General features: G+C 63.7%; 1 protein-coding gene across 1 annotated transcript in view; it reads right to left on the reverse strand.

Annotated features, from left to right (window-relative positions):
- Positions 1-132: 132 nt before the first annotated feature.
- JAKMIP3 (Janus kinase and microtubule interacting protein 3) overlaps positions 133-10,312 on the reverse strand; it is a 46,558-nt gene continuing 36,378 nt past the window's right edge. Inside the window, exons 18-23 of the mRNA XM_039835976.1 lie at positions 8,581-8,646; positions 7,738-7,806; positions 7,573-7,650; positions 6,594-6,797; positions 5,905-5,970; positions 133-3,257 (exon numbers count right to left, since the gene is read on the reverse strand). Coding sequence (XP_039691910.1) covers positions 2,727-3,257; positions 5,905-5,970; positions 6,594-6,797; positions 7,573-7,650; positions 7,738-7,806; positions 8,581-8,646 — 1,014 coding nt within the window. The 3' untranslated portion in view covers positions 133-2,726. The remainder of the gene's footprint in view (positions 3,258-5,904; positions 5,971-6,593; positions 6,798-7,572; positions 7,651-7,737; positions 7,807-8,580; positions 8,647-10,312) is intronic.

Genomic DNA, 10,312 nt, shown 5'->3' on the forward strand with positions numbered 1-10,312 from the left:
AAATCAACTAGCAAACAAAACGGAAACAGACTCATAGATACAGAGAACGCACTGACGGCTGCCAGGTGGGAGGGGGTTTGGGGGGCTGGGTGAAAGGGGAAGGGGTTCAGCAGTACAAACCGGCAGTTACGAAACGATCACAGGGATGTGGAGCGCAGCACAGAACAGTCAATGACACTGTCCCCACTGCGTGAGGCGTCAGGTGGTACCACGGTACCAGACTTAGGCAGGGCATCACCGTGAGTCGCGTAGATGGAACTCACTATGCTGTACACCTGAAACTAATACAGAGTAACACTGAGTGTCAACTCGAACTGAAACATAAAAATCAAAGCGGCACAGCCCCCCAGGTGCAGCGGCTGCTGGGGCTGCGGCTCGGCCTCTCCCCGCCACCCCTCGCTGAATGGCCCGGCGGCCAGCCCCACCTGTGCGACAGGACGGCTGTGTCCCGGCTGTTCACGCGCTGCTTTCCTGCGTGGGAGAGCACTGGAGAGTCTCCCCCCATGCGTGGCTAACGATGCTGTCACCGTGATGTGATAACAATGCTGTCACCGTGATAACAATGCTGTCACTGTGACACAATGCGGTGACAGCGCTTCGATGCCATCACACCACGACACAAATGCATCAAAGGAACCGCTGTACACCTCGGACTTGCAAACTGTCGTCAAATTTACCCAGTTTTTGAAAAAGGGGGGGGGGAATGAGTCCCTCCCTGACTGGAGGCCGGTGGCGGGTGGATGGCAAGGCGCTCTCCCGTGGGGCCCTGTGTCACAGGCCTGCGAGTGGCCCACCCCGGCAAGGAGGCTGCCGTGTGGGCGTCCAGCTGGTGTCGCCTGCCCTGCCAGCTCTGTTCTGTCCTCGCATGGGTGACACGGCTGCCTTCCACCCCGACCTCCCCAGTGGGAGTGTCTTGGGGTGGGAGCTGGACAGGCCACCTGGGTCTCCGCATCCGAGGAGCAGCTCTGTCCTGGAGGGATGGCGTGAGGGGGCCTGCCCAGTGCCCCTCAGTCCCCCAGCCCTCCTCGCCTGGCCTCGGCTCCCCTCCACAGGTGGGGCTGCTCACGGCTCTGGGGACACGGAGAGGCGTTCCCCACCCTGGACACCGGACACCACAAGGCAGACCACTGAGCCTGGGCTGGCTCACGGGGGAGGCTGAAGGAGAGAAGAGACCCTATTGCTCATGGGGCCTTCCTGGGGACTCTGGGCAGCATGTTTCCATACGGGCGTGTGCCCTACAGTGTACCGTGTTCACTGTCCTTCGCCCCCTATGGTGACCTTTGAGGCCAGGAGGTGACTACGGACTACCCTTGCTGAACCACCAGAACCGCGATGGTGGTGGGTCGGCACTTTCCTGTTCGTCATGGGGTGCAGACAGAGGGTTTAGTGCCTTCCCTTGAGAGGAGACCCCGAGCTCCAGGCAGGTTTGGTTTGGGTCAAGGCGCCCTCCTGTGGCCCTCGGGCATCTTGGGGACCAGGGTGGGGGCTGGGCAGGTCCATTCCAGAACAGTCTCTACAGGACCCTTTGTAGCCAGAGGCTGTGCCTGCAGCCCTGGGGATACCGGGTTCAGATACGGCCTGTGCCTGGGGTCGTGTACCAGGCTCACCCGTGCCGTCATCTGCAACGTGCTTCTTTAAGAGAACATGTTCCCAGATGCTGTCTCAGACGAAGACCTCACTGAGCCCCTTCTGAACAGGTGGCCAGTGGCCTTACATCCTCCTTCCCCCCGGGCTCTGGGCCCCCCACACCTGCTGTTGGAGGTGCAGGCGGCTCTCTGACGGGAGGGCGGGGAGGCGTAGGTGTGCCCACCCCCCAGACTCGCAAAACAGAATGGGGCTCACCTGCAGCAGAGCCCTCCCCGATCCCACGTCACTCCCCGCCTGACCCCTGACCCCTGCCAGCCTCCCCAGGAGTCCATCGTCACCTCCCTCCACGTTCTGGGGGCAGGAGAAGAGGCAAGGTGGCCTTGTGGCCCCGATGCTTGGGAGCTGAGGACACACGGGAAGCACTGCCCAGCTGGGAGTGGGGTTGGGGAGAAGGATGGCGCAAGGTAATGCGGGCTGCTTTCCTGTTTGGGGGGTCCTGGGAGTGACACGATGGGCGTGGCTGGAGCCCCTGCTGGCACCTTCGCAGCCGTCCCGGGGGAGCAGTGAGGAGCCCTCATGGGGGCCCTTGGAGACCGGAGCTGGTCCAGAGGTGGTGACACGAGTGAGCTGGCGCCACGGCCCATGCGGACAGCGGAAGGCGCAAACAAACCCTCGTGCACGCGGGGCCACACTGGACCACACAGGAGCACACAGAACCACACAGGAGGAATCCAGCCGGCCAGAGGGAGCTCAGCACCCGAGAGGACCGGAGGGAAAACGCGTCGCGCGGACAAGTGGCGCGCCTTACCTGCTGGCCACTGTGGAGCCGGGCGCCTTCTCACACGCGCAGGGGCACGGCCGCCCCCGCCTGGGCGCTGCCCCCGGAGTGTGGAGGAGAGTTCTGGGCGGGGCCTTGCGGCCACCTGGGCTCCCCGCAGGTGCCTCCTCGATCCGAGGGGGCGGCCCCTCTCCCGACCTGTCGCACTCCTGTCATCGTGCTCCTCCGTCGTCCCTTCGGCCAGTCCCGCCAGGCTCAGCGCAGGGCCCCGGCATTCACGTCCCGGGCACGTAAGGAGACGCCGGGTGACGACGCGTCGGCGCGGTCGGCACGCTCCATCTGAGCCCGCGCAGGGACCGCGTCATGAGCACGGGACGGCAGTGTGACGTGTCCATCCGTAAGTGCTCGGGGCCCCAGCAAGGGAGGCACAGCATCGCCGTCGCCCCCCCACGGTGTCACGGGGACACGGTCCTCGGGCGTCCAGGTGAACCGGTCCGGGTTCCCGGGGGCGGGTGGCCCTTGCGGCCGCAGCCCGCATTCTGTCATTTTGCGGGGCGCCGGCGTTCGGAGCCTCTTCCTCGGAGCCCGTGGGACAGCCGTGCCGGGAGCCGGGAGGGTGAGTGTGCAGGGCCAGGCACGCGCTCTCTGCACGGCGCGCCAGGGACTCGTGCCTCCCCGGCGTGGGGGTGGGAGGCTGTGCCCCGCCGAGGGACCCCAGGGTCCAGCAGCCGGGACCAGGCCTCTTCCAGCGGGCCTGGTCGGGAAACCAGCGCTGACACGGGCCGGTCAGCGTGGACACGCAGCCCCGCAGACACCGCGCCCTCAGGGCGGAGGCGGGGCGCCCGCTGCTCTCTGGTCCAGCTGGAGGAACGGGGTCCGGGTCCTCCGGAGGCTGGAAGAACAGAGACGCGGGGCGTTGGGGGGCCGCCCGCTGTGTGGGGGGGGAGGGGGCTGCAGGGATGGGGCGCGGAAGGACGCAGCTCCCGCAGGCCCTGCCCTCTCCGGGCACCCTGGGAAGGCGGGCGTGGACAGGGCCAGAATGGCGTGGCCAGGCCCTCCTCCTCCTCTCGCGTTGTTTGGGGAGGCCGCAGTGCCAGCCTTAGCCAGCGGCCGCGGTCTGAAGGCTGCGGGGATGGCACCACGGCATGGCATGGTCGTGTAACTCATGCATGGCCCAGGGCAGGGACACCGGCCTCTCTGCCTGGATATGCGGCACAACTCAAGCTCGTGCTCGATGCCACCCATGCCACCGGAAAAGGACACAACGATCCCTCTGCCCGTGCTGCTTCCTGCCAAGGTGCCCCCGGAGCCATGAACGGAAGGCCTCCGGGGACCCGAATCTCTCCCACCGGTGGTCCCCTGGGAGGAGGTTCTTTGCCCTCCTTTCTTCTCAAGCAAGACAAGCTCCCCTGTGCCCCCCGACGATGGCAGAACCCTTGGAATCCTGGGACGGGGTCCCGAGGGCCTTGTGACCACCTCGGGAAGCCCTGGGCGTCACTTCCTGAGGCACCTCCGGCTTACAGAGCCGCGGGCGGGCACTGGGGCAGGTGGGGACCAGGCCGCCCAGGGAACGCGGTGAGACCCGCCCTGGACTCCCACGGTGACACACTCACCGCGTCTGGGCGCCCAGGCGAGCTATGACCACAGAATGAAAGCTAAGGAGAAAAACAAGAACAAAAATAGAAACTGAAAACGAAAGGGGAGGGCGGAGACATGGAGGGAAAGAGAGAAAAGAGCGTTTGTGGCGTTTCCGGGAGAGAGAACGTCACAGACAGTGAGACGGCGCGGGGCGCTGGGCGCGGGGGCGGCGGCGAACCCGGCGTGGCGGCGTCCCGCGGTTTACGCATGACGCTGCGAGGGGCTGTGGGGACGCCCGGGTCTGCAGTGACAGGGCTGCCACCGCCCAGATACACTGGGGGACCTTGCGCCAGCCAGAGGCAGGGCTGTGGTTGACAGTCAGGAGGCCACGTGTCTGGTGTGTTCCCAGCACGAGCCTCTCAGGGGCTCAGTGTCCTCTGGGGGGAGGGTGATTCCGGCCGCCCAGACCTGTTGCCAGCGCACTCGCTGGACGATGATAATGATGCAAGCCTTGTGGGGGCAGCACACGCCATGTTCCCGAGGACACTGGCTCAGTCCCACCGCAAGTGACAAAGCGCAAGCAGCACCCTGAGGGCCTTTCATACCCACCGCCTCGCTTTGGGTGGGGAAGGGGACCAGACCGGCTGAGACCCAAGGAAGCCTGGTTGTGCAGAGGTACCGTAGCTAGACTGAACGAATAAAAGTCCTAGGATCTAATGTAAACAGCGCTCTCACTTGGAGATGCAAATGGAAACAGATGTTGATCTGGGGGAAAAGACTGCATCCACGGCGAGGCTGGAGCCCCCAGGCTGGTGTGTCCCCTGCCAGCCCCTCCAGCACCTTGGGAGCACCTGGTGGATATCCCCCCACGCATCCCGTGTCCCCAGGGCAGGCGGATCCTGTCCCCAGGGCACCCTGCATGGTTCAAGGGGCACGGTGGATTTGCACCGTTACTGTGACTGACTGCTCAGCAGATGGCAGTAAAGTGCCTGGGAAGGGGCAGGTTGTGTCACCGATGGGAGGTGTGGGCAGGGTGGGGGATGACCAGCTATAGGACTGCCATCAGGAGGGGACCCTCTGTCCTTCAAGCACAGAGCCCCTGCTTTGGCCAGGTCAGGACATGCAGCCCGCAGGGGGTCCGGTCCAAACACCGTCTCCTGCTCCCTCCAGACAGGACAAGCAGGGAGGTGCTGACTGGCCGCTTCACTCAGCGCTCACTGGGTAGCTGGTCACTCCATGCAGGACCAACAAGAACCCGTCAAAAGGTCTGACCACTAGGGGTCACTGACACAGCCCTAAGTCACAGAAAAAGAGCGGCCCCCAAACTCAGTAAAACCCACAGGGAGAGAGAGCCAGGTCTCTGGGTGCACTCCATGCACCTGGATTCGGGGAGCACCAGGTGGGACTGTTGCTGTGACTGGGCAGGGTGCCCACGACCCCACACCTTTCAGGGCTGGGGGTCCAGGAAAGGAGCTGGACAGTCCGCCCCAGCCACCGAGCTGCGTGGCCCCAAACTAACCGAGTTTCCTAAACCTGGAAGCAACTGCGTTAAGGACCACCAAGGACCAAAGAGAGGGACTCGGGCCGCACGGCCTGTTCCAGGCCGGAGCCCAGTCCTGCGGGAGCCTGACTCTCAGCCCCACGTGCTTGGTGAACTTGGGAAAGTGACATGCTTCCACGGCCATCCTGCTACAGGGAGCCTGGGTCGCTGGCCAGCACACACCACCACGGCTGGGGACATGGAGGCCGTGGGAAGCGGACCCCGAGGTCGCATGGCAGAGGGCGTGTCCCAGACCCAGCTCCTGGCTCCTGGTCCAGAGCAGCTGCGGCCCTGAAACCTGTCTGCTGAAGGACGCCCCGACCCTCAGAGCCAGCGCTGAAGGACGCTCCCTGAGCTGGCGCTTCTTCCCACTTGACGTCGCCCGTAACGACGCAGGCCCCGAGATCTGCGTGTATCTTACCTTTTCCTCCAGCTCCTTTATTTGCCTCTTCTGGGCTTCTATTCTTTCTTCTAACTCTTTAACTCTCTGCAGTGTTAAAGGAGGAGACTCTTCAGCAATCACGGCGCCCGGGAAAGGCGGGGAAAAGCCTTGCCGGATGTCACCCGCGCGCTTGGTGCGGTCACAGGGAAGCTGCCGGCAGGGCACCGGCCCAGACACTAGCCCCAGAATAGTCACACATCGCGTCCCTTCCAGGCCATGCGGGGTCGCACGGGGTGGAGGCATGTCCTCCACACCCAGGCTGCCCGGTCTGCCGGGGCCCCGCACCGCCAGTTAGAAACGGCCTGAGAAGACCCGGGCTGCTCCGCTGACCACCAGCTGCGTCTCCGCAGATGGCGCCTTCGCCACGCCCTCACCGCTGAGGGGGGAGTCCTGGAGGAGACCTGGCGCTCAGGGCTTCCAGGAGAGGGGACGTGCCCCCAGAGGCCTGGACAATGTGGCCCAGGGGGCCGGTCTGGAGCAGCAGATAGTCTGGTGGGAGGGCCCACCATGGGCACGGCCATGGCTGATGCGCTTATTGGCGGTGTGGCCGCGGGGTGTGGTCATGCGGGGTGTGGTAACTGGGGGTGTGGCCGCATTAGCTCCGCCCTGGGAGGGTGTGGTCACCAGGGCCGGCCCCTCAGGCTGCAGTCCCGCCCCCACGCCCGCACCTGCTGCGCCAGCTGCAGCAGCTCCATGCGCTCCCGCAGGATCTGGGCGTCCCGCTCACGCAGCTCGCTCATGACCTGGCGCTTCCACTGCTCCACGGCCACCTTGAGCTTCTCGCGTTCCTCCTCAGACAGCACCTCCGCCACTTTGGCCCCTGCGTCCTGCTGCAGGGCGTCGAACAGCATGGCCTCCAGCTCCAGGATGTGCTGGGCGGGAGGGGAGAGGTCAGTCCTCGCCCACTGGGAGCCGGGGGCGGGGCCCACTCCCTTAGGGCTGCCCCATCTCCCAGCCGCTCCACAGAAGGCACCATTTTCTCCTGGACCAGCCCAAGCGCAATCCTACGGAATGGACCCGGAGCCCAGGAGTCATTTCCAGAGCATTCCCTTCAGCACGACTTCTAATGCGTAACGAAACCTCAGTGACGATTCTTTTATCGAGATAGCCTTTGGGAACCCGTGGCTGGCAGGTCCCTGAGAGCAGAGGGCTGACAGCCCAGAGGGGTGGGCGGGCGCCCCCAGGAAGGCTTCTCCCTTCGCTCGCAGCCCTGGCCAGACCCAGCGGCTGGGCCCCGGGGCCCGTGTGAAGTGAGGACACAGGGACGAGCATGTGCCTTCCCAGCATGTCTCTGGCTGAGGCCAGGCTCTGTGTCATCCTGATGCCACCCGTGCTGGGGTGAGTTGTGCTCTCTGAAAAGATCCGCTCAGGTCCCACCCCACACCAAGTGGGAGAGCCGCTGAGTGCCGCCCGGCACTGGGGTCAGACCCAGGGCACACCCCGGCCCCGAGGGGTCACAGCACTCTTGAGGCGGCAGGACGGGGCCCAGGTTCGCCCAGGTCTACCAGCTGGCCTTGCTGGCAGTGACAGCACCCGACACTCTGGAGCCCTCAGCCAACTCTGCGCACAGGCCGCCGAGGAACACCGCTGGACGCGGCAACCACGTTCCCCGTCCCCACCCGGGCTCCGCGGCCGGATGCCACTCACCTTGTGAGCCTGGTCCAAGGCCTGCTTTCTGTAGTCCAGCTCCTCATGCAGGTAGCCCTTCTGTTTGCTGAACAGCTCCTGAAACACAGAAGCACCCGTGTCTCGGCCCGGGCATCCTGCCTGGTGACCACGTGCTGCGGGCCACGCGGCGAGGCGCCCGCCCACCTTCTCGCTCTCCAGGTCAACCATCTTCCGCTGCAGGGCCGACTCCGTCTCCTCGATCTGCTGCAGCCACTGGACACAGAAGGAGCAGGGGACGGTGACCACACAGGCACCAGGGCCATCCTGCCTCCCCTGCTCTGCTCCCTGAGACAGCTTGGGGGAGGCGGCGGGCAGGCCCCCCTCCACTCTTCCTGTGGGAAGGGAGAGCTGGGGGGCGCCGGGCTGGCAGCACGAGCTCCGTGTGCCCGGCGTGCAGGCCGGGTCCAGGCCCCACCCCGCCGCGGGGTCTGTCCCTCACCCCTTCCCCAGGGACAGGAGAATGTTAGTGGGGTCAGTGGGAGCACCTGCAAGCTCGCCCGGCAGACTCGGGGCTCTTGCTTCCCCAGTCCCAGGCCCTGAACCCTCATTGCTAGAATGCCGCTTCCAGTTGGAGGCCTGTGGGAGGGGCCGCTGACAGCCGGCCTGGCGGGCGCCGGGCAGGTTCCAGTTGTGGGGTGGGACCGGGAGCAGGGGCTGGGTGGCCCCCAGCAGAGGGTGCTGGCAGGCTGTGCAGAAGGCTAGTGGTCTTACAGACCCACCACATCTCCCAGCCTTTGTAGGAGAAACAGGCAGAGCTGGCACCGGGGAAAGGCCTGGCTGAGTCTGCCATTTGCAAACATGCTTAGTGGCTGCCGTGTGACCCACACATATGCGTGCCAGACCTCCCAAGAAGGACAGGGCTGGCGGACGCCGCACCCTGCCTCCCCGTGGCCCCTCCTCCCGGGAAGAGCGGTTTCCTGGGCTGAGCAGGAGGGGGCCTGCAGGGAGCCTGACCCCTCCCAGGAGTGTCCACTCGGTCACTGTTACCTTCTCAGCCAAGGTCAGGACTGTCCTGGCTTGTATGACGACCACTTGCTCCTCATTGGTCAGATTCTGCGGCCCCAAACGGAACACACACAGCGTCAGGGCGGGGCCTTCCTGGCAGCTGGGATGACTGACGGGTGCTCAGTGGGGCTGATGGGCCAGGCTACAGTTACGCACGCTTTCCTAAAACGCCCTCCCCGGAGCCTGTCACCTTCTAGTCTCCACCCTGTTCGCTCTGGGGCGCACGCCCCTTTGCGTCCTCGCTCGTCCTCTCACTGCTGGTGGCCATGGTGGCCTAAGTTGGCCCACGGAGGCAGAATGGGACAGGCGGGCAGGCAGCATGGGACAGGCGGGCAGGCAGCATGGGACAGGCGGGGCAGGCAGCAAGGGACAGGCGGGGCAGGCAGCATGCCCTCGCCATGTCTCCGTCCCTGCCTTTGTTTAAAGTCAGCCCTCTGCATGTGCAGCCCTGAATTACTAAAATGCCACTCGCAAATGCGGAGCAAAGATAAAATGTTCGTGGCTGTGAAATGGTCCCCATCCGTGGTGTTTCTCCCTTTTCTCTGCGTGTTTTGTTCACGTCTCGTCACAGGGGCCCAGCTGCGTGGTCCGTGCAGCAGGGTGAGTTTGGCTGTGGGCTTACGAGCCTCCTTAGGGATGTGGGCACGTGATGTAGGAACTGCTCAGACCCCAGCTGCCACCTCTGTCAGTGCCAGGGCGGGAGCTGAGCTGTCCCCACTGCTGGGCCCCGACTCGTAGGACAGCCAGGAAGAGCGAGGAAGGGTGTGGGGAGCAGAGCCTGGTGAAGAGAGGTGTCTGTGGGGTCACTGAGCTGGGGGTGGCCCCCCCACACCCCAGAACTTCCCTGATTCAGGGCCAGTCTACTCAGCAAGCCCCATCCATGGCCGTCCCTAAGGGCAGGAGTCTCTCACCAGCCTGCCAACCCCACAGTCAGGGTGGGAGCTGTGGCCAGCTGCTGTACCAATTGCATAGAGGAGGCTTGTCCACGGGGGCACACTGCGTCCCCAACTCGGGTGTGGTGCTGGGGCAGAGTCGGGGGCCCTTCCCCTCTCCTGCCTCCAGGGAACCGGCCAGGTGCGTGAGTGCCTGGGCTTTGGGGTGCATATAAGTGTGTGTGAGTGTATGAGTGTGGATGTGTGATTGTGTGTATGTGTATGTGTATATATGTGTGTGTAAATGTGCATATATGTGTGTATGTGTATACATGTGTGATTGTTAAGTATGTGTGCATGTGTGTGAGTGTGTATGTGTGTGAGTGATTGCATGTGTATGCATGTGTGCTTATGTGTATGTGCATGCATATGTGATTGTGTTATGTGCATGTGCATGTGCATGCGTGTGAGTGGTTACGTGTGATTGTGTATGTATACATGTGTGATTGTGTTATGTGTATGTGCACGTGTGCATGTGTATGTCTGTGAGTGTGTGTGATTGCGTGTGTGTGAGCGATTGTGTGTGTATGTGTTTGCATGCACCTGTTTACCCAGTGTAAAGTGCACTAATTTGACTAAATGCCTTGCTTTTTCTTGAGAGTAGTGACCAGGACGGGGAGCCCAAGGTGTCGTGGGACCAGCTGTAGACTGTGTACTTGTTAATATATCCGGGAGGGGGAGTTATGGGATGTGCAGTGAGACTGCCATCCAGTACAGTCAATCACCCCATTGGGCAGCAGGCTCAACAAGTGCAGGATGGTGGATGGAGGAAGGAGGGAGGA

Source organism: Pteropus medius, unplaced genomic scaffold (assembly GCF_902729225.1).
Source record: "Pteropus medius unplaced genomic scaffold, Ma_sr-lr_union100, whole genome shotgun sequence".
In the NCBI taxonomy this organism is placed as follows: Eukaryota; Metazoa; Chordata; class Mammalia; order Chiroptera; family Pteropodidae; genus Pteropus; species Pteropus medius.